Raw genomic sequence first — 24,834 nt, forward strand, 5'->3', positions numbered from 1 at the left:
AAATTCTTCTGTGAGAAATTAAGAGTAACATAATTACTTATTTTATGATTTCTGATGTTTTCTTGCCATGATGGTTTGATTTTGAGGTTCCACTTGAGTTTTTGTTGTTATTTTAGTTCAGAATATTGTGACAGTTGACCTTGTCATCTTCATCAGATGCTTTAAGCAGGACACTGACATGTGGTCACTGCTTGGACTTCAACCAAACTCCAGTCAGCTGTCACTGAGTGCTACTGAAGTGTAATCATGAAATGAGAAACAACATTAGCTTCACAGTCCAGGCTGCAAAGGTTACTGGGATAGTATGAATGTCAGTAAACATTATGACCAATTTAAACATGGCTTGTGGTCCAGTTCTCAGTCTTGCTGTCTCATTTGCTGAAGCAAGAAACCTCTGAGGAAATGTATGTTTTATAAAGTAAAAACAAGAGGTACAAAAAATCGAATGTACACTGAAGACTGTAGCAGGTGCTAGGAGTCTAACTTAGTGTGATCTACCACAGTGGTGTCAAGTCCTCACCAAATTAGACAAAATGCATTGCCAATGGCTTGCAGTTTGTATCAGAGTGGAAGCAGGAGATGCATCTTCATATCTGATTGTGTTGTGCAGAATCCAAGCTATGGAGATCTCCATAGCCCAGAAATTAATTGAGCTACAGGAGATTCTTTGGGCCAGTCATCACTTTTCTCTCGAAGCAGAGTGTGCTGTTAAATAGTAACCACTGTTTAAAAGGAACACTTTTTTTCTACCCAATCATCAGATTATTCAACATTTGGAAATTACTTTCCATCACCTCCTTAGTTCATACATCTGTCTGCTTCCCAAGAGTGAAAGATGAAAGAGTAACAATATATTCAAGAGACCAACACAAAATGCAGTGGCTAGTATTCACTGACAAGTTGAAAATAACTCGTCAACCATATGTGAGCAACACGTACTTTTGTCCTGATCTCCAAGCAGAACAATCGTACTCCCTCCAGGAGAACCCATTAGTTTTTACCACAGATTTATTGTACAAGAGATAAGCTCCCCAGTTCGTCAAGCAACTTGAACTGAACTTGCTCAGGATCATTTCTCAATAATGAAGTGAACTATCAGCTTTCAGCATACCACCAGTCTGGGGGAACAACAGTGTTCATCTTATGAATATAATGCAGATAATGAATGAGCTACAGCAATCTAGAATTTTGATAAACTTTCTCTGAATTTAGTCAGACCAAGGCCTCCAGGAAAATGAGTCACTGGACCTGCATGCAAAGGGTGCAGCACACAAGGAGCACTTACTTAGCCCTAATTCCACTGCATCTGATTACATGCCTGATCTGAAAATGAGGAAGTATAATGAGTGGAAAGAAGAGTGTGGAGGAATGCTCAGGCAGAGAGGGGACAAGTACTATAATGTGCAACCTGCTTCTCCCACAAGATCATGGTTTACTATTTACTTATGGCAGATGACACGTAATGTCAGTGTTGAGGATGTGCTTTCTTAGTGAAAAGTTCGCCATGCACCTCCACAGGATGAGTGTTAGAGGCTCATTGTCTAGTTTGTGCAACTCAACCACAGAAGGTTATCCAAATCAAATATTATTTACACGTGACTGATATTGGTTTCAGCAAGTATTTACTAATATAATTTTTTGCAATAATTAGATGTACTACATATAAACATAGTCCTAACTGTATGGTATGTACACCAAACACTATTAAAATTAAATTAAAACAAAAATTCACTTGTAAATTAGAGCATAAAACCCATAAATGTCAGAGATTAAGCAGTGAGCACACTCATATAAGACCACTGCCTGCAGCATCCAGCAAATATGACTAGATTAGTTGTCAAAATATTGTGAACAAAAAAGGAGTCGACATCTCTGCTGGAGACCTAAAAACATAAAGTCAGTGTTGTATTAATCTCAATAGGCATTAATCTCAATAGACATTTACTTTGAGATGAAGAAGCTTGCACTGGATAGGGTAGCATGGAGAGCTGCATCAAACCAGTCTCTGAACTGAATACCACAACAACAACAGGCATTTACATGAAGACATGAGTTATTTGAATGAGGAAGAGTAGACTGAATAGATTGCTACTCACCATAAAGGTGACACATTGAGCTACAGGCAGGTGCAACAAAAAATACTGTTACACATCGTAGCTTTCGGCCAAAGCTGTCTTCAGCAGACAAAACCCACACACATTCACAAAAGCAAGCACACCTTACCCACATGACTGCTACCATTGGCAACTCTGACCCAAACGTGATTGTCACATGAATAGCAATCTGGATTGGGGCAGGGAAGGGGGAGGGATAGCAGGGTATGGGGGGGGGGGGGGGGGGGGGAGGAGGGGATAGCACTATTTGGTGGGGTGTGCAGGTGCTAGAGACTACCAGGCGCAATGTTGGGAGGTGGGAGGGGGGTAATGGAATTTTCTGCTCCCCATTTCCCCCCTCCCCAGGAAAGGAGAGGAGCAGGGAAGGGGAAAGGACAGGTGAGTACATTGGCAGAGGGTGGCACATGAAAAGGGTGAGGCAATGTGAAAAGGGAGGAGGTCGTAGGATGATGAGGTGGAAAGTGTTGGGTGGAGGTTGTGGGGACAGTAGTTTACCATAGGCTGAGATCGGGATAATTTCTGGAGCAGAGAATTTGTTTTAAGGATAACTCCCATCTGGACAGTTCAGAAAAGCTGGCAGTGGAGGGGATGATCCAGATGGCCTGGATTGTGAAGCAGCCATTGAAATCAAGCATGTTATGTTCAGCTGTGTATTGTGCCACAGGGTGGTCTACTTTGCTCTTAGCCACAATTTGGTGGTGGCTGTTCATCCTGGTGGAGAGCTAGTTGGTAGTCATTCCAGTATAAAAGTTTGTGCAATGGTTGCAGCATTTTATATTGGTATAACTACCAACCACTGTCCACCAGAGTAAACAGCCACTGTCAAACTATGGCCAAGAACAAAGTAGACCATCCTGTGGCACGATGCACGGCTGAACATAACATGCTCGATTTCAGAGGCTGCTTCACAACCCTGGCCATCTGGATCCTTCTCTTCACCATCAGCTTTTCTGAACTGTGCAGGTGAAACTTGTACATTAAACAAATTCTCTACTCCAGAAATTATCCCAACCTCAGCCTGTGGTAACCTGCTGTGCGTGCACCCTCCACCCAAAAGTTTCTGCCCCCTCGTCCTATCGTCCCCTTCTTTTTCACATTCAGTCACCTTCTTTGTGTGCCACCCTCTGCCAATGCACCCACCCATCCTTTCACCTCCCCTGCTTGTCTCCTTTTCCACTCCATTCCTTTTCTGCTCCTTTCCTTTTCCGCTCCCTGTTTTTTTCTGTCACCCCACACCACAGCTCCCAGTGCTATGCCTGTCACCCCTGGTAGTGGTCATGTTTGTGAGGTGTGCTTGCTAGTGTGAATATGTTTTTTTTTTCTTTGAAGAAGAAGGCTTTGCCCAAAAACTATAATTTGCAAACAGTCTTTTTATGTGCCTGCCTGCATCTCAGTGGGTCATCTTTACTGTGAGTAGCGATCTTCCCTTTTCGAAATATTGTTGATATTCTAAACTAGAGTTGTTAGAAGACTAGAATGTTTATTTAAGGTAAAAGTGCATGTAATTTATGTTTCTGCAAGCAGATACTCTGGATGAGTATAATTTTATTCCCAAGAAGTTTCACTGTACGTCTTTTTAATTTTCAGTGGATGAAATCCAGGTTGCATCATACAGAATGTTAAGCAGTCTCTACACTCTTGGAATTGATGCAACTCTGACTCATGATAGGTATGTGTGGTAATCATCATTAATCACATTAGGCATAATATGTTGCTTAAAATGGTTGTCTCTCATCAAAAAGTTGTTTTGCAGGAAGTACCTGAAGACTGAACTTGAGAGGCACCGCCCAGCACTTGGCAGCTGCCTTGGTGCCTTCTCTTCTACATTCCCAGTAGCATTCCTTGAGCCTCATCTAAACAAGCATAATCAGTTCTCACTATTAAATCGCATAGCTGACCATTCTTTAGAAGCCCAAGGTAAGTAGTATGTAATTTTCACAGTCAGAGATAAAATTGCCTAAAATCTTTATTTGCCAAAATGCTGTAATAACATCTTACAGAAATTCTTAGAAGTATCTTGTGAATTCAGAGATTTAGGAATGAGACATTCTTCTTGAACAGGTTGCCCAGTATGCATCATTTTTTTCATAAAGATAACATGCATGCCAATTTACTGCTGCTATAAATAACATTATTGCACGGTGCTAGTGATTTTAACTGCACAGAAAGTCATCTCAGATTAGTGGTGTCCTTCAGTGACTCAGTACAACTTTCACCATTACCTATTTAACAATTTTCTTCAAATTTCTTTGTAAGTTGTTTTCTTTCAAGTTTATCATCATGTCAAATAAATAACAACATTTTGAAGTTGTTTGCATTTTTCAGTTGTGAAACTTAGTTAAAAAATATGTGGATTACTCTTATATAGTATTTTATCTGGATGTTTTGTTCAAAATTTGACAGATGTAATGGCCCGAATGGAACAAAGCATGCCAACTCTAGAAACTGTACTCAGTGATGTGGATCAGTTTGTTGAGTCTGACAAGTCACATGCAGATGCTCCACACATAATTGATGTCATTTTGCCTCTTCTTTGTTCATATTTGCCTTTTTGGTGGGCACAGGGACCAGACAATGTTAGTCCAACTGGGGGGTAAGTGTGCTGTCATTATGTGCTAAGGTATTTATGCATGCACTAATACTGGATTAAATTTACTGATTTTGCAATTAGTGTTTTTCTCAACCCTGAAACTAGTCCTGCTGCAAAACGCACCCCATGCATCCATCTACAACTATATACTGCACTGCTGATACTGATTAGGACTCCAGTCTTTAAGTCAGAGCCACTAGTGATTTATGCGATTTGTATGCCAGCTCATGTATAGAATGTTCCAGGAGGAATGGTCAATATTCAGGGCTATGACAAGAATAATAACTCACCCTCTTTGCTCTATAATTAATAAATCACTTGAAGAAGGCCACTTTTGAGATGCCCTAAAGTACACAGAGGTAAAACCTTTTGTTGAAAAGAGACTCGAGGGACAATATGGGGAACTACCATCAAATCTCTCTTCTTCCAATTTTTTCAAAAGTATATGAAAAAGTGGTGGTAATGCAAATTAAAATTTTATAGAAAATAGATAAACATAATTTCAGTGAGTCTATACGACTTTCTAAAAGGCAAAGCACAATAGAGCCCATTAATGAGTTTGTGAAAAAAATTAGTTTCACCTTAGACGAGTTGAGAAGAGTTGTAGGACTATTGTGAGATCTCTCAGCAGCCAGAGAGTGCGGTCATGTGTGAGAGTTGCATTTCTGTGAATATCTGTGTGTGTGTGTGTGTGTGTGTGTGTGTGTGTGTGTGTGTGTGTGTGTTTTCTGTCTCTTACGAAGGCCTTGTTGGCCGAAAGCTCATTTTCTGAAAGTCTTTTTGTTGTGCCTAGCTGCCACTGAGCATCCCCACTACGTGGTAAGTAGCAACTATTATTCCATCCTGGATCATCCATTGTTGAAGGAAAGATGTGGAATTGGGGGTTGCATTTTAGAGCAGTTTATGTCATGCCTCTGAAACAGAAAACAAAGGGTAGTTATATCATCAAGCAAGGGAAATTCCTTCTCTAAAAGGATCATTATTTCATGAGGTTCCACAAGGGTCAATTCTCAGTCAAAATCTGCTTCTACTTTACATAAACGTCTTGCCACTAAACATAAATTTACCCTTAGTTTTGTTCGCTGAAGATACTTCCACCCTTGTCGAAAGCATTGTCTGGGAACATATTCTCTCAACTGTTACAAATCTACCAGAGAGTTTAGAAAACTAGTTCCATCTAAATGAATTGAAACTGAATATTGGAAAAACATTTTTGTTGCAGTTTAAAAACTTTAAAGTAAATTAAACCCACATTAATCATACAAATCCAAGAACTGAAAGAAGTGGGCTGCGTAAAAGTTTTAGGAATGCATCTGGACCAAAATTAATCCTGGTTTTGACTCATAAAGTATTTAGCAAGTAAGTTAAACAGCCTGACCTGTGCAGTGAAGACTGTGTCATATTTAACTAGCATGGAGATGAGAATAGTAGTTTACTACAGCTATTTTGAATCAGTTTTAAGGTATGGCATTATTTTTTGTGGTAACACAAGCAAAATTATTAGTATATTAAAGTTACTGAATCAATTGTTACAAATAGGTGTAATGCAAAAACCAAAAGAATTCTGTCACCCACTGTTAATACCCCTGTTTGCACATTTACGAAGTGATTATTGTTGTATACAGGATCATTATTCATAGACAATAACTTTAAATATCAGTACAGCTCTAGGAGCAAGGGGAATTTCATGCTTCCTACACACAGATTACAGCTATATTCAAAACCCCAGAGTATATGTGCATGGAAATCTGCAACATTTTAAAAAAAGAAACAAATCCACAGTATGGAGTAGGGCAACCAAAACAAAAGTTACAAAAGTTCTTAGGGCAGTAATGCTTTTTTTCCTCAGAAAATATTCTGAATGATAAAGTGAAAGTCTGAGCAATCAAGCAAATGGTAGACACAATTTGTTAATTAAGCATACCAATTTTATGTCAAGTAACTGGCTGTAATAAGTATGTTTTTATATTAATGCTATTGTTGTATATTGTTCCTGTAACACATTTGAATTGTAATTGCAGTGTTGGTGAGTCCCCTGTACATTAAATCTATGATTTAATTTATAATGTTATGGGCCAATAAAAATTCTGATTCTTGTGAAACAAAAAGTCTAGAAAACATGATCTCTAAAGGGCATACCTCAAGAGCTATAAGCACCTCTTCATTTTTGATACTGTGAAACAAATCTCTTTACAGCAGGCTCTTTGCTTCCCATATTTACAGGGGTGGTAGCATGGACCAAAACAAAAAAGAAATGTCTGCTAAACATGGACTCTTAAGTGCATACCTTAAGAGCTGGAAGTACTTGTTCTTCTTCGCTGGTGTGAAACATTTCTTCTACTGAACAAGTGCTCATAGCTCTTAAGGTATACATTTTAAAGCCTATTTTTACTAGACCTTTTTGTTCAAAAGATCATTCCTTTCATATCCCTGAATATTGAGCATTCCTCCTAGGACACCCTATTTACTCATTGTGCTGGTTTCATTGTAGAGATGAGTGCAGTAAAGCTAATTGAAGATATGGACACATACAAATTATCCAGTTGCATGCATGCATTATCTCACGACTTACAAGACCTAAGTGCTAGTTAAACAGCACCAGGCTTTTTGCACCCACCCCCATAGTAACAATTTTGCTCAAATTCCAAAATGGGTTTTACCCCCCAAAGCTCCTTCTTTTTTCCATTCTATCCCTTTGCTTTCTGACCCGTTTCCCAGCTTTATCCCCTGTACATGCTCCTCCTTTTCCGTTTATTTTTCTAGCCTCATTCTAACACTTTCCTTCCCATTCTGTGTAGTGTTCCTATGTTAACTTATTCCCCCCAGACTCTTCATTCAGTTGACTACCTCCACCTTCACTAGTTCCCCCTCCCCTCCTCCTCCTCCTCCTCCTCCTCCTCCTCCTCCTGACAAGGTAAACAATAAAGCAAGGCTTTTACATCAGCTCTGATCTAACAGCCGTCCATTGCTCGCTAACCTATAAACTTTGAGCCTACAGGCACGATTCCCTTTGTCCTTACTGTCATTCCTCCTTGGTGCTTGCAGATTTCTCTAAATTTGATTCTGAATGGTCTCAGCTCCTCTCTCCCCCCCCCCCCCCCCCTCCCCCCTCCTCTCTCCTGCACACTTTGAAGAAAAGAACTGCAGTTCCATAGACAAGATCTTCCATAAGTATTTTGTGTGTATTTTTGTTAGATTTATTGGGAACTGTGTCTATTAAACATTATCATGCACCAGCCAAAATAGTTATACAAATTTAGAATTTATGTATTTAATTTTCCTTTATTCATAAGGGCTGCAGGTAATAATATATTTATTATCAACAAACATTTGTTATATCATATGAACAAAACAGTGTAGATCACATTTAAGAATTTGTAATAGCTGGAGTTACCAAATTAGGCCATCAGATTTAAAGCTAAAATACAGACTGTTTCTACCACCAGTGTAGGCAGTTGTGTTGCATTGTAACTGAAAAGATGTGGTCCATACCAGCTAATAATTGTAGCAACAGTCTGGTATTTAACTTTTAAACCTGAAGCTGGGTTAAACTGGCTGAAACCAGTCATCACAACTTCTTAAAAAAGTAATCTAGACAGTTCTGTTTATATAATATAATCAAACTAGATCACTGACTACTCCGGCAACACAGTGCTGCCTTTCTGTAAACGTTTATAGGATAAGTGAACCTTATATGATTTACAAGGTGACTTTGAGTGCTTCTCACTGGCACTGTAATTGTAAATGTGTATTAGACTACTTTTCATATGTCAGTTTTTCTCACTTACTAATAACTTTTGTTTGTTTTACAGAGCTCATGTGTCGATGGTAACTAGTGAACATATGAACCAGCTGTTGAAAAATGTTCTGAAATTGATAAAAAAGAATATAGGCAATGAAAGTGCACCTTGGATGATAAGGATAGCAGGTATTTGTTTTGTGTTGTGAGATAAGTCCATGGTAATGTTTACTTATCATGTACATTTAAGAAGAATGACAATTAGACATATTTCATAAATCAGTGTCTACAGTTAAACCATAAGCAAAATCTCTCAGAAGAAAAGGTGTTGGAGAAAAAGGTTGTGTCAACAAAATGGGAAATTCAATCATAAAACTGAACCAATACCAACAGAAAAAGGAAAGCTACCAAATACCCTCAACTGGACAAAACATAGCAGCTTCTCCAAGTGGGGTAGCAGTGGATGTACGAAATGACCTTGACCTTGAGTATCAGGTTCCAGTTCTGGTGTCAGGTTACAGCAAAGGCAGTCGCATGATTTATCTTCAGGGTCACCTCTCCTCCCCCCCTCCCCCCTCCCCTCCCCTCCCATCCCCACCCCACCCCTCCTCTCCCCTCCCCTCCCCTCCCCCCTCCTCCTCCACTTTTCTCTTTGCCAGTCGCATGTCAGTGATGTCATACACTGTTGCTCTCAGCCAGTAGCTGTGGGGCTCCACTGCCTGTGGCAGTTTACTCTCACCAATAGGAGTCATTCAAGGTCTGTATGTCATAGAAGAAAGGAGAAGCACTAACAGCAGGGATCAGCCAGCATCTCCCAGCAGAATACGAAGAAGAAGAAGAAGACTGCCACATTTGAAAGTAAGTAGCTGTCCATCCATTATTATTACCACCCACCCCCACCCCTCCGCCTTGCCCGAATAGGCCTCAGAAGGCCAAATGATGCCAACTGACCGCTGTGTCCTCCTCAGCTGATAAGTGTCACTGGATGTGGATATGGAGGGGCATGTGGTCAGGATACCGTTCTCCCAGTCTTTATCAGATTTCCTGACTGGAGCTGCTACTTCTCAATCAAGTAGCTCCTCAATTAGCCTCAAAAGGGCTTAACGCATCCCATTTGCCGACAGTGCTCGATAGGCCTGAATGGTGACCCAAGCAAATGCTGACCAAGCCTGACAGCTCTTAACTCCAGTGATCTGATGGGAACCAGTGTTACCACTGCGGCAAGGGTGTTAGCTATTATTATTATTATTATTAATATTTTCATTTATACTTATGCTTTGTTATTTATTTTAAGAGTGTAGTATTAGAAAATGGCACCAGATATGCAGTGAAAAATTATGTAACCTCAGCTTGAAACTCAAAGATTTGCATTATGTACATAAAGTGGTACACGCATATCCACTGAGGAGTATCCATATTGTAAGACACTATGTTATTTATGCTAACTAATTGTGCATCATGATCAGAAAGAGCATTTGTTACTGGGTAAAGAGTTTTTTTCTTGCTTCAACATTATCAGTTAGGGTCCTACCGTCTTTAGACACCTATGCTGGGAAGTTAATTACTGAGATCAAATTGTAGAATCCAAATAAGTTTTCCAGGTGCAAGTCTTTGCCACATTGGGTGACTTGCACATTGTTGGTGATGAGATGATGAGGGCAATACAACACCTAGTCTACGGGTGGAGAAAATCACCAGCTCATCTGGGAATTGAACCTGGGCCCACTGAATGGTAGGCAAGCACATTACCATTCAACTAAGCAGATGAACAGAATCCTTTAGAAAATCTACATTGAAGTCATCATACACTCTTAACTGCTTGCTGCTGTCTGATAGATAGTGCAGTAAGGAATCCAGATTCCTCATAAACAGTTCAAAATTTCCTAGTGTGAATTAAAAGTGAACTATTTTCCAGTATTAATTTGCAAGCACACACATCTTTATGCTGTCACTACAAAATCTATTTGTCTCAATGGTTTTGAATTTGTGTTCTATCTTAATATACGTAGCAACTCCTCCTTTTCCCATGTTAGTTCTGCATCAGTAAGCTGCTGTTGTGTAATCTTTTATATGTAAAGTACCTAACCCTGTGGTTACATGGTGGTCAGACAGGCACAGGATGCCTAATGCCTATCTTTTTAGAGCTTTGTAAATTTTCCAAACAGACAAGAAGCTCTTCTACATTATTACTCAACCCTCTGATATTTTGTTGACAGAAGCTGGCCTTACTTTTTTGGTCCTTCTGTCATTTTCACTTCTTTCCAAACAGGGTGTCTCAATCTTAATTCTAACCTAAAAGAGGTACCTCGTATATTATCTGCAAGAAGCTCAGTCAAATCTATTTTTCCTCTGTATGTCCATCTTTTTATTGCTGGTTGTGGGACTCAGCTGTTCGATACAGGATGTCAAATTAGACACCTTTCAGCTGTCTAGTTTCCAACCTTACTTTATTTGCCAACCAGTTTCAGTATTTTGTTACGCCATCTTCAGTGCCCTTGACTGCAACTGCCAGCAGTGTTACCTCTCTACTTATTTGCGAGGTGACAGGAGCTGGGCCTTATCTTTCACTCACCAGTGGACTTATGTCAGGATGGGTGTACAGATAATTTGCATGTGCAAGTGTCATGTCTTGGTGTCTGCAAACACTGTGATGTTCATATACATTAATTTTTAGTGTTTCGATGTATGGGTGTGTGTCAAACTTACCACAGTGCCAGCAGCATGGTTTTGTGTGTGTGTGTGTGTGTGTGTGTGTGTGTGTGTGTGTGTGTGTGTGTGGCAGTGTGATGCTTTCTGGATTATGGAGTGTATCTGTGAGCTGATGGATTTATGCCTGTACAGTCTTTCAGTGTAAGTCTATGTATCTAATTTGCGCATCAAAACAGGGAGCAGCAATACTGGCATTAGCAGATTTTTGCTATACAGCGATCACTTCCACCATCATCTGCCAATAGTTGGCAGATGATGATTGAAGTGATCTCTATAGGAAAAATCTACTAATACCAGTATTGCTGACAAGTTGGTTAGGGGCCTAAAGATGGCATAATAAAACGCTGAAACTGGTTGCCAAATAAAATAATCTTGGGAGCTAGACGGCTGAAAGGTGTTTAATCCTCTCCTATTCAGGTGTAGGCCATGTCCATTATATCCCCATCTCCCAATTGTAGCAACAGGTACTGCACTTGTATCAGATTTCATTTCAGTCAGCAGTAGCTGACAGAGCTCACAGTGTTGTTAACCCAGGGCTGGTCATGAAGCTGCAGGGCCTCCACAAAACTCACACAATATCCTCTAATCATGTAATGTAATTTTTATTGGTAGTGTGATTATGTATTCTACTTTTAACACTCGTAGACGAATGTGATGTCACGATCACATGGTCAATTTATAATACAGATATTGCAGTTTATAAGCCACAAGAAATAGTTGCTGTCATCCATCTGTAATCTATGCATATTCCACAGTAGTCTTTTACAGTCCTTAGTATTCTTGGTGAGCGTGGATGAGGAATGATGGCAATAAATATTACTATAATTTATTAGGTAAAACACTTTGACATTACAGTATATAGTCAAATACTATAAATTAATTATGTCATTAATCTGCAAAACTGCCGGTACCAAATTCACACCTATCTCACGTTAAACAAATAACTCAATGCAACAAGTACATATCTGTGTGTGATGTCGCTATAAGGCTGTTTCTAGTGTATTCGTAAATAAATGATGGAGGAAAATCCAGTCACAGCACACTGCTAAATGTACACTGTAAAAACAATTACTCCAGCCAGCATAGGATAGGAACAGGATAGACAAGCAATTTATTTAAGACAAATTAGAAAAGGGCAGATGCTGGAGGCCTACACGTAACTGTCCACACTGTCAGCCAGCTGGGAAGACACCTACGTAGTCTCTTGTTGTCGCAAAGTGTCTCGCATTCACAGCTCAGGCATGTGCCAGCTGCCACTGTCTTGCTTATATGTATGTCCTACAGTGTGCAACTGAGGGGAACTGCAGCATTCATGCACTGTCTCTCAATGAACAGGCAGTGACCACTAGCCATCAACTGGCACATATGAGATGCTAACAGTTAGGAGGATCAGAATTACCAGCCTGTGTATCACTTTGACTAGTGACCGAATTCTCCACCCCATGTATCTGCCTGCTAAACGATATACAAATAGGTGCATTACAAAGACACTCATGCACGGTAGGTAGGAGGCACCAACAGGAAGCTGCCATGATACTGCTAGAAGCTTGTATCCAATCGAAACACCCAGCAGCAGAGAAGATTACAGCCAGTCTTAAAAAATGATTTAATATATTAATAATACATTTTTCTAGCTATGAAGAATATATGCAAAAATAAAGTGTTATTAAAATTCTGCATACAAGCAAAGCTACCCTGTACAGTAAACATTTTGTTTAAACCAAGCATATTTGGGGGGGGGGGGGGGGGGGGTATCCATCCAGCAAGCAGATTCTATCTCGCATGCCTTGACTGCACCCACCAGTGGTGTTACCTCTCTACTTATTTGCATGACTACAGGAGCTGGACCTTAGCTTTCACTCACCAATGGACCTATGTCAGGGTGGGGGTACAGATAATTTGCATGTGCAAGTGTCATATCTTGGTGGCTGCAAACACTGTGATGTCCATATACATTAATTTCTAGTATTTTGTTAAAAATAATTGCTGGCACCTTCTTTTGCATATTTGGAAAATAATGCTGCGCAATGGAAAGCACCTTTGATACATAATAATAGATGGGCTGTTCAGTGCTTTTCAGGTTCCGATGAGAGAGGATGGCAGTAACTCCTTACTGGGATCCTTTACAGGCCAGGGTGAAAGATTTACCCCTTATAAAGGCTGCCAGACAGGTAGCAGAGCACAAATCTTGCTTAAGAAACTGAGAACCCCCGTTGACAATCCGCAGACCAGACAACTTTAACTTCCTTCTGGCAAAGCCAGTTAAGACACTGGCATATGTTTGCAGGCTGGGAAATGAAATGAGAATAATGTGAAATATTACCCAAAACAAGACTAGAGTTCCTTCATTTTCTTGGACGCCGATAGGTTGACGATGGCTTTGATGTGGTCATCTGTGGGATGAGACAATCTTTACTATACACCTGAACCAAAAACTGCACCTTCAGGGAGAAAAAGCTACACTTCTCCAGCTTGCAGTGGAGGCCATTCTCCAGGAGGCATTCGAAAACCAGCTGAAGGTTTTGTAAATGCTCTCCCAAGTAAGCCCTGTGACCCACGTGTCATCAGGGTAACTGATGCAACATGGAAAGTCCTGAATCAACTGCTCCAAATACCATGGGTAAATTCCCCATGGCGACAAAAGTCCAAAAGGCAAACAATTAAACTGACAATGCCCAAAGGGGGTGTTGAGATCTAGGAAAGTCCAAGAAACCCTTTCCAATGGCAAGGTGATTTGGGAAAATACTGCCCCCTCCCCCAGGACAGCTCCACCAACAATTTGGTCTGGCACAGAATGAGATATGAATCTCCAATCTGCAACACATCACACATTGACTGTCTGCTTAAAATCGCTGCAAAGGTGCATAGTGTTGCCGGGTGTCTGAGTTACCACAAAAGGAGTGGCCCACTGACTCGACAAAATAGGAGAAACGACACCTTGATGTTGCCAGTGTTGCAACACAGCCTTTACCTTGTCACACATGACAAAGGGAATGGCATGGGCTGACAAAGTTTGGATACCGCTGTCAGCTTAAGAGAAGCATATACCCCGAAATCTTCTGGTTGGCCCAAGGTATTCTCAGACAGCAGGCTGTAGAACCACAGTAAGAAGTCCAAATCTTGAAAAGAAACAAATTGAGACACTAAATGACTTTGTCAGTGACCTGGAAGCCAAAAACAGAAAATGCGTCAAGCCCAAAGATATTTTGCCGCTATGGTGAATTAACCACTGAAACAATAAGTTTCCGTTCCATCTTCTTATAACATGTGGAGACAGAGAATTGTCCCCACAAAGGAATGCACTGTTTACTATAAGACACAACCTGACAGACTGACAATTGCAAACCCAGACACGCCAAGGGCCTCTATGTATCTAAGTTAATTAGGCTGCCCATCACTCCTGTGTCTACCTGAAATTTGACTGGCTGCCCATCCACTACCAACATCAGCAAAATATGCCGGGGTGACACACGTGAGGCATCAGAGGCAGCCCAGAGACCAGTGAAACCACAGGGGCATTGGTTGCCTGATTAACGGCCCATTGACTGTCACAAATAGTAACTATTGCCAAATGTTATCTGTTGGCATAACCCGCACATGGACTCCATGCATGGGCAGTCACTTCGAACATGCAGCAAATGACAATCAGGGCGAAACAACTGGCACACTCAAAGAGAGGAAGGAGAATGATGCTAAGGACCCAAAAAATGTCACTGGCAGGAGTTGCAAGAGCAGTGCGAACCCACTGAGCTGAGCAAGGGCAAGCACAGCCAGTGGCATGATGTCACTGCACCAGAATCAACGGCAGCAACACACGGTGACTCAGCTGGATGCAAGGCCACCTAGGGTCTCCCTCAGAGCACTGGAGCCTGTTTACCATGCACACCCCATTGCTCATGTGATTCCATGATTTGCTCAACGTCAGCTAAAGAAGGGTTGGATGAGATCAACACCCTAGTCTGAACTTTGAGCTCAGGAGCTAACCTGACAGTCATGTCCCAAATTAGTGAGTCTGCATAAGAGGTAGCACATTTGGGACACTCAAACTGACACTTGCTCAAGAGATCCTGCAATTCAGTGATTCAGGCTGCATAGGACTGCCCAGGGAAATTGCAGTGCTGGTTAAACTGCAACCATGTCCCCACAACATGGTTTTGATATCCAGAATACACCAGAAGCAATCAAGAAAGCTCATCAAAGGTAAGTTTCTCAGGCTCTGTGGAGGTCATCAAATTTTGGACAACTTTAATAAATCTGTGCTGTTGGACAACAACAAGGCAGTTTTATCAACTGGATGAATGATACATCTTACCTGACATTGTAGCAAGAACCGGTGCAGGTAATTCTCCCATCATACTGTTAAACCATCAAAACTAGCAAATGGGACCAGTAGTGTCAGGGTCAGTGCTGAAAATGGAACAACAGGTGTGTGGCCACACCACTGGTGATGCAAGGGTGCAAAGCAAGTCCCCATTCTGGTTTATTAGTGCCTGCATCTGCTTCTGTTGTTGCTGCTGCTTCTTCAGCAGGCACAACTGTTCCTGTCAGCATCGCAGAAACGCTGGGCCTGTGGCGGCCCATGTTAACTCTAGAAAAAGGGAAAAAAATGAACCATGTGAGAGGGAAACAAACTTGTTGTGCGAGTTGATCTATGGGAAGCAAAGAATCTGAATCCACCTAGAGATAACCATGGGGACAACTCAGGATATGGCTGGTACAGACAGCTAATGGTTACTCAATCATCACAAACATCGAATGATACAGTAGGTGATGTCTGCCACTGTCGAACTCCGAGTAAGTGCTAGCCTGCATGGCCTACTGCACCCTGCAGGTAAACACCTCCACCAGCTGGTCTGCCCATATTATGTGGTGTCTGCCCTCCATGGCAGGTTTCCACACCATCCTATTGCGCTAACCGTACCAGCTCATCTCCATTGTGACTACTGGTAGGGATAGTAAATTAGTTTCCCAGATATTTAAAAAAATTAAAAGTCTCACCATTTTTTATGTCACATAGAGATGTAAGTTATAAGTACTGAAGTGATGCTTAAGTTGTAAATATATGTTGCATCCTTGTTTAGTAAAGTATTACCTGTTGCAATACTCAAATCTATCCACAATGTCTTTTCTGCTATTTTGTTACCACACAAGGAAATGATCAACTAACAGGAGAAGTTTTTCCAATGACTGCGAGCAGTATGGGCAGAATGTCTCCCAGCAGCAAATGCTCTTTTTGGTGATGATGATTGTCCATACCAGTAGCAAAAACCTCTGGGAAGGTAGAGCTGATGTGGGCCATAGTTGCCAGTGCACCAGTGCAAATAAACATGTTACACAGTCTTGGGTCAGTTGACGACATAGCAAGGATCTGACTCCAGTAAGATGACACACAAAACACACACACACACACACACACACACACACACACACACACACACACACACACAGCAATGAATCTAAGGACTGATTGTAGGTAAAGTAACATATTAATTCTAATGTCCCAGATTTTCCCATTGTAAGACATATCTGGGGAAGAAGTAATATGTTGCTGCTGCATATACGCTTTGCTTCTGGCTATACTTCATATTTGAGCTGTCTAGCATAGCTAAATTATTAACTAATAAACCCTTACTCCATATTTATATTTTCCATTTTGTCCATTTTTTTATAAATATTCTTTGTGTAAATGTGCAAGAATATAGTATGCTCTTATTGTGTAACCTTCCAAGCCTCCTTAGCATCCAGTAGTGATTTGGATCCCTCCACCAAGCCAGAGAGATTCCACAAAATCTCTGCAAGATCACTTCTTCTTCCAAATGACAACCCTCAAAGAAAACTTCTATCAACATACAATGCAAACTATCAAAGCCAAACTTGTTCATAATCCATCATTTTATCTGATGTAATAACTGTTCAGTAGGGCAGATGGTACTTGGTATACATTTTTTCCTTAATATTATTTTAATATTACAAAGCACCTGTTTGATGCAACAGATCAAATAGACTTAGGTAATTCCATATGATTTTAATATTAACTAATATGTGCTTCATATTAAATGACACTATAATAGATGGAGTGTTGTCTGAAGTCTTAATACATGTGAGAAACAGGAAAGGAGGATTCAAATATTGATGTCGAGCACTTTAAACCTGATGGACACTTTTAAGGTATTCCAATGGTAAAGTCATGCACTAACGATGTAGGGACAAGTATTCGTAAGTGTTTGTTCCATTGTGCTAATTGTTTATTTGTGTGTCTTTGGAATTCTGAGAAAGAGTTGACAAAATTGTAAGTAGTAACAGAGAGATGTGATCATTTGTCAGTGTATCATATTGCCTTACAGTATGGATACCCTTCAGTGAGAACATATGTGCCATTATGTATATAATGCATATCTTTGAATTTAAAGTTCAGGGTATATAATTTCTTTTACTACATATCTGACACCATTTTCTAATACTACACTCTGACAATAAATAACAAAGCATAAGTCCAAACGAATATATTACTACTACTACTACTACTACTAATAATAATAATAATAATAATGTTGATGATTATGATGATGATGATGGTAATAATAATAATAATAGTAATAATGGATGGACAGCTACTTACTTTCAGACATGACAATCTTCTTCTTCGTCTGTTCTTCTGCCCTTCTTCTTATTCATCTTCTTTTTCCTATTCTGCCAAGAGGTGCTGGCTGATTCCTGCTGTTTGCATTCCATCCTTCACTGTGCTGTACAGATCTCTAATGATTCCTATTTGTCCAGAGGAAATTGCCAAGAGAAGTGGGGGCCCACGACTATTGGCCAAGACCAACAGCGCATGACAATGTCAACACATGATTGGCCAAGAGAAAAGGAGGGGTGACCTTGAAGGTAGCCCAACAGTTGCCTCTGCTGTATACCTGACATTGGAAATGTAACAAGGTCATGGTCATCTCATACACCCACTGCTATCCTGCTTCCCCAGTGCTTAGTTTCTGTTTCAGATTTCATGTTGTAATTGAGCAGCATGATATTGTTCATGAATTTCTATCACATGTGCAGAACTGCTATTACTATAATAAGTTCCTAATCATATCTGCACTTTTATCACAGCTGCACTTTTATCTGCACTTTTAATGCTTTGCTTTTGTGTATAAATAGATGAATCCAATCATTTTGTTACATCATACTTATTTAGGCAGATTTAACATTTTTGAATTATAAAGTAGCTCATTCATTTCAGGGTGCTAAACTGTGACTGTCAAACCTAATTTGTCTACTTGCAATCATCAAAGTAAACATTGACTGCAGTTAGCTTAGACCTCAGTTTGCATCTTAGTCAAGTAGATTATTATACTTCGAACTTTATAACTGCTGTAAGATTACTTACTTACTTAATTAGTTACATTCCATGTCCGGATGAGAACATCTGAATTCTCTTCATCCAAAACTTTGCAGGTTTAATAGCTGCATAAAAATAGATCTTCTGCTGTGCAAGCAAATTCCATCTTTACCATATGAATAAATGTTCAAATGTCTGTGTTTCTCCACGTCCACAGTGGTCATCTTCAGAGCAACTCAGCTTAACCATGTTTAATTGCATTTTGCACTTCCTGTCTTTAGTCTATTCAGTGCTCTCCATGTACTATACTGTAGTTGTTACACTCATGAGATTTACTGCATGTACTATAAGGAAAAAAACCTACAGCTTCTAATAAGTTTACTGCTGAGGTTAGATATACGAGGCGTGTTTTTTAAGTAAGTACCATTTTGAAATTAAGAAATACATGCTAAGATATCTCAATAATTTTATTTTTACGGGAAAGCCTGTACCTTAATCTACGCACTGACGCCATTACAGTCTGATACTTCCTTGTTTACGTTGTGTACTGAGTGTTTGAGATGCCTCCGATAATCGTGAGTCCCGCCGACTGTGAAGTATGGGCTGTTATAAGATTTCTTAGTGCTAAAGGCCTAAAAGCGATCAATATTCATCGTAAGATCTGTGCAGTTTACAGAAAAAACATTATGAGTGATGGAATGGTAAGAAAGTGGGTGAGTGCATTTAAAGATGGCCGCACAAATGTGCATGATGAACAACGGAGTGGTCTTCCTTCGGTTGTTAATGAAAGTTTGGTGCAGGAAGTGGACAATAAGGTGAGAGAAAACAGACGCTTTATGATTTCCTCCTTGCAGGATGACTTTCCTAATGTTTCTCATAGTGTTTTGTATGGCATTGTGACCGAGCACTTGAATTACCGAAAATTGTGCACACGTTGGGTACTGAAAATGTTGATGGATGTGCACAAAACCTAACGTTTAGACATTGCATTGACTTTCCTTGAGCGGTACTGCAATGACGGTGATGATTTCTTAAGCCAAATTGTTACGGGCAATGAAACATGGGTGGCCTGTGTCACACCAGAATCAAAGCAACAGTCCATGGAAGTTGAGCAAGGTCATCGTTCTGCTGCAAGACAATGTCCGTCCGCATGTGGCGAATCAGACCAAAGATCTCATCACATCTTTTCAATGGGAAACTCTAGAACATCCTCCATACAGCCCCGATCTTGCACCCAGTGACTACCATCTGTTCCTGCACTTGAAGAAACACCTGGGTGGTCAGGGTCTTCAAGACGATGATGAAGTAAAAACCGTGGTGATGCAGTGGTTAACAAGTCAGGCAGCAGACTTCTATGAGGAGGGTATTCAAAAACTGATACAATGTTATGACAAGTGCCTCAAGATTAATGGAAATTATGCAGAAAAGTAGATTAAGGTACAGGCTTTCATATAAGAATAAAATTATTGAGATATCTTAGAATGCCTTTTTTTAATTTCAAAATGGTACTTACTTAAAAAAACACACCTCGTACAAATATTTCTACTGCTTTTTGCTTTTCATTGTAAATGCTGTTGAAGGCTAGGTGTTTTGTGATTAGTGTATGGAAATTGTGATTTTCAGTTGCAGTAAGGCAGTGGTGGTACAACAGGAGAAGGAATTATAACTTATGATTGACTTCAAGTTTCTTAGGTAGTGGTTTTATGACTTTCACCCAAAATATTGCAAGAAGATTGGTTTCACGCCCAAAAGTTTTCAATGAATTGAGTTTTGTTGAAAAATTTTGCAGTTGTTACAAATGCTTTCAAAAATATCAGTGCTTTAATACATATAATTACAGGCCACAGCCCCTGGTAATATGGCTACATTCATATTTCCATCAGTCTTTTCTGAGGTTTTGAATAGAGATTCTTAAAAAAAATTGAAGAGTAGCACTTACATGCAGTGTGCAAAAAGCTTGAGGTGCCCATATTGGAATGAGCACGGAACTTATTCTCGTCTAGTGCCATAATATAATGAGCACAGAATTTATTCTCCTCTGTGCCAATTATAAAACTTCACATGAATTTTGATGCCACACAAATGTGATTTTTACAGAGAATATGTTTGATTGAACAATGCGTTATAGGGATAAAGAAAAGTTATACCTGTGCATCATTATTAGCTGTAAGTTAGGACCCTTAGCAAAGCTACAGGCCACATTAAACTGCAAGAATTTAAATTTAAACTGTTAAGTAGATTGAAATCTGAAACTTCCTGGCAGATAAATACTGTGTGCTGAACTGAGACTTGAACTCGGAACCTTTGCACACAGTTTTAATCTGCCAGGAAGCTTCACATCCGTGCACACTCCACTGAAGTGTGAAAATTTCGTTCTGGAGGTTGAAATCTGTTACATCTGAGAAAATGCACATTGTTAGGGTGACAATAAATTGGTCATAAAAGTAAATTCACATTCCTTGTTTGTTACATGTATGCAAATTGAATGCATTTATGAAATTATTTCAGCATATACACAGCAGATAATAATCAACTCTTCAGAAGAACTGCTTAAAGATCCATTCCTTCCACTTGCTGAGAAAGTGAAGAAACGAACAGATACTCTGTTTCACAAGGAGGAATCACTCAGAGGTTTCATTAAATCAGCAACTGATGATACTTCACAGGTAACTACTTATTGCCTTTGTTTCTGTTTGATTGTATACAGACATCATTATGTTCATCATTCAGTGTTTCATTAGAGATGTATTACATAAATTTTAATGTAGTATGGGTTGTTAAAAACATACACACAGTAATATGTTGATAAAATATTGCTTATATCACAATGACCGTACTTTCTTTGATTTCTCTGCATTATTAGCTATATGTTTGTATTGCCTTGTACTCAGAAATTCTATTACACTTTCATTTATATTACTCTAGCTGTTTTATATTCATAATTATAAGTTGCTGCCTTTGTATATGTAAACATGTGGAAGTACTCAGTGTGAAGAAAAAATGCACTTGGCGGTTGGAATGTGATTCCTCATTCAAATTCAAGACAAAAGTTAATCAATCAGATCAGGTGCATTTTGAAAACACATGTATGAAAATGAGGGCCTGGCAACACTGTCACATTTTACAGTGCATTGGAATGCACAGAAGACAATATATCAATCTGCACTACCGTACCAACCACCCTAGCTCACTGAGTAGATGCTGGAACATCAAACACATATCCACCATGGAGATATGGTTCAAGTTCTTGTCTGGGTCCTTTTTTATGTTTTTAGACCTCCATTCCCTAGTTTTCATCATTTATAATCAGGACATCATTCTGTCACATGACAGTGGCCTCTCACATGACAGTGGGATCCATTAAATTAGATTTACTTTCATTCCAATTGATCCGTAGTAAGGAGGTCCTCCAGGATGTAGAACATGTCAGAAAAACAATAATACATGAGAAACATTTACAACTGAAACAAATAAGCTAATGTACCTTCCACAGGTCCCAAGTGGAATGATCGTCATTTTATTTTTTAATGAACACTATATGAAAGAATCATTTTACAAACACTCACACTCACTTACTAAGATCACATTAATGCACTGAATTTAAAATTAAAAAAAAAAAGTTTTTTTTTATTTATAAGGTAATAAACATATAATAGAACAACTACAATACTTATTTACAATGAACACATTACTGCACTGAAATGGTGAACTATACAGTTGTGTGTGTGTGTGTGTGTGTGTGTGTGTGTGTGTACTAGCCACACAGTGCACAACCATAACAACTGGTCCAGTCAAGTTCATGTAGGGGAGCTTCCTGATGGTGTACACAAACAACGAATATGTCGAAATGCTTTTGGTGCTGGGTGCATCTGATAACAAAACAGCTGTTGCAGCAGCTCAAGTGTAAGTTGCATGGTATCATCAAAGGCACCATCCTGACGTTTTTCTTTGCCTGGAGCAACACATTTGGGAAACCAGTAATCTTCATCCACAAGTAATAGGCTAGATGCACTCCACAAACTGAGGATGCGATTCTTGAAACCATTCACCAGTCATTATGGCAAAGAACCTGTGAAATTGCAAGGCAGTTCCAAATGTCTCAAAGGCTGGTTGTTGAAGTATTGCAAGATGAAGAACTGCATCCATATCATTACCTATTAGCTCAACACCAGTGGCCAGAAGACAGCATTTGATGAGTACATTTTCGTGGAATGACTTTTTCACAAAGAAGAAGATAACAAACAATTAAATAAATAACATGATGTGGACTGGTGAATCTTGCTTCATCCGTGAAGGTATTAGTAACCTCCACAACAGCCTTTATTGGTCACACCATACCCCACAAGTCACCCATGAATGTGGCTTCCAGGTGCACTTTGTCATAAAGCTGTGGGCTGGAATAATGGGAAAAGTTCTTTTCAGCCCTTACTTATTGCCAGACAAGTTGAATGCGCCATTGTATGTACATTTGTGTGCAATTCTTTGCCTAACACATTAAAAAACATTCCACTTGGTATCCGGGGAAAGCTGTGGTTTCAGCATGATGGTGCACCACTACACTTTGGAATGAATGTGATAACTATTTAAATGAAGTGTTTCCAGGGAAACAGATTGGTCATGGAAGTCCACTGTTCTGATTTGTGGGTACACTTAAAGGAACAAGTTTATAGTACTCCACCTGACCTAATAGCTCGTGTGCATGCTGCCTCGGCAATGGTAGATGCAGGTGTGTTGCTTAAGGTCCAGCAAAGTATGGTCCAGCACATGACAAAGTGTTTGCAAATGCAGTGTAGTCACTTTGAACATATCTAAAGTTAATGTTGCTTGTACGTACCATTTCTGTGACAATAAGCCTGGACATCAAACATACAGAATGGAATTATTGTGCATAACATAATCTACAACCTAGTGTAGCCTACCTGTCATGTTTTTTGTACCTCATTGGATACAGGCAATGTTACTGTATCCACTATTATTTTCTGTTTACTTTATTCATGTCATAGACAAAATGAAGTGGTTGTTTATATCTGTAAAAAGTTCATGTTATGTTTTAATGTTTAAATAAAAGTTACAGTAACAGAAATAAATACACAAAGTACCACATTGTGCAGATGTTAATTGGAAACAATTTGATGCTTTAATTGAATCATCTCACTGATTTAATGGGACAATTGGCACAGCGTTACCAGAGCCTCATTTTTTAAATTGCATTTATATTAAACCTATTGACAGGGCTACGTTTTGCTAGATACACTTATGTCTTGAACTGGGTTGAGGAATCACATGACCACCAAGTACAGTATTTTTCTTTACCCTGTATACAGCAATTAGATGTTGATACTTACAGACTTCTGAATATCTCATTATTTATCAAGGAGCTGTCATAAACTGTAGGTTTAACATACTGGTGAATATTCTGATGTCCCTATTTTCTGTCTTGATTTTATTGACAGCTTGGTTCTGTGGTTGATAACTTGTTAAATTAAAATTTGCTTGTAAATAAATGAGACCATAGTTTAAGAGGTATTGATATCTGTATAACATCAGAAATTAACCATCCGATCATATAGTTACTTCTTCCATGTGCTATTCAAATTTATTGAATTCAGATTGTTTCCACATTAGTATATTGTTGTGTCTCTACAGGCATAAACAAAGAACTAAATGTCTCTTGTATTTGCATTAGTTTAAAATTTAAATGTGTAAGTGTCATCACTTCCAACACAATCTGTAACTTTTCTGTCAGTGAATTTGCTTCTTAACGAGTGCAACATCTCATGCAGTATTGATGACACAGGTTAAAGATATTGAAGAAAATAAATTTATAGTGTTGTTTTGCTCTCCCAGCTTCAATAATTTATTTATTTATTTATTTATTATTTATTTGTCCCATAGATCAAATCAGTACAATGGCTTGTACAACTGATATGGGATAAGTCAATAAAAATATACAGTTTATAGGAGTCTAAATCAGTAAACAAGAACACAGACGAATGATTATTTTACATTACCTACAAATTATGTTACTTAAAGTTACAGCTTTACAGAGAATTGTTACATGATGTGACAAAATTGACTTAATAACATTCAGCTTTGATACATTATCATGCACTAAGACAATTTTGATTCCAAATATTCCTGGATGGTATAAAAGCAGTCTTTTATTAAAAGAGATTTCACCGTCTGTTTGAATTTATTTATTTCTTGGATTTCTTGTATAAAATTTGGAAGATGGTTATATAATTTTATTCCCATGCACTGGACACCATCACTGTACAGTTTTGTTGAGTGGGGAAGAATTCTTAGAGTGGTTTTTGGTCTTGTGTCATAATCGTGGTAATCCATA

General features: G+C 39.2%; 1 protein-coding gene across 1 annotated transcript in view; it reads left to right on the forward strand.

Annotated features, from left to right (window-relative positions):
* The window catches only part of LOC124595722 (ryanodine receptor), a 690,379-nt gene that overhangs the window by 503,804 nt on the left and 161,741 nt on the right, over positions 1–24,834 (forward strand). Inside the window, exons 67-71 of the mRNA XM_047134588.1 lie at positions 3,702–3,783; positions 3,868–4,031; positions 4,518–4,707; positions 8,517–8,632; positions 20,997–21,154. Of these exons, the coding sequence (XP_046990544.1) occupies positions 3,702–3,783; positions 3,868–4,031; positions 4,518–4,707; positions 8,517–8,632; positions 20,997–21,154 (710 nt within the window). The remainder of the gene's footprint in view (positions 1–3,701; positions 3,784–3,867; positions 4,032–4,517; positions 4,708–8,516; positions 8,633–20,996; positions 21,155–24,834) is intronic.

The sequence above is a fragment of the Schistocerca americana genome, chromosome 2 (assembly GCF_021461395.2).
Source record: "Schistocerca americana isolate TAMUIC-IGC-003095 chromosome 2, iqSchAmer2.1, whole genome shotgun sequence".
NCBI lineage: Eukaryota > Metazoa > Arthropoda > Insecta > Orthoptera > Acrididae > Schistocerca > Schistocerca americana.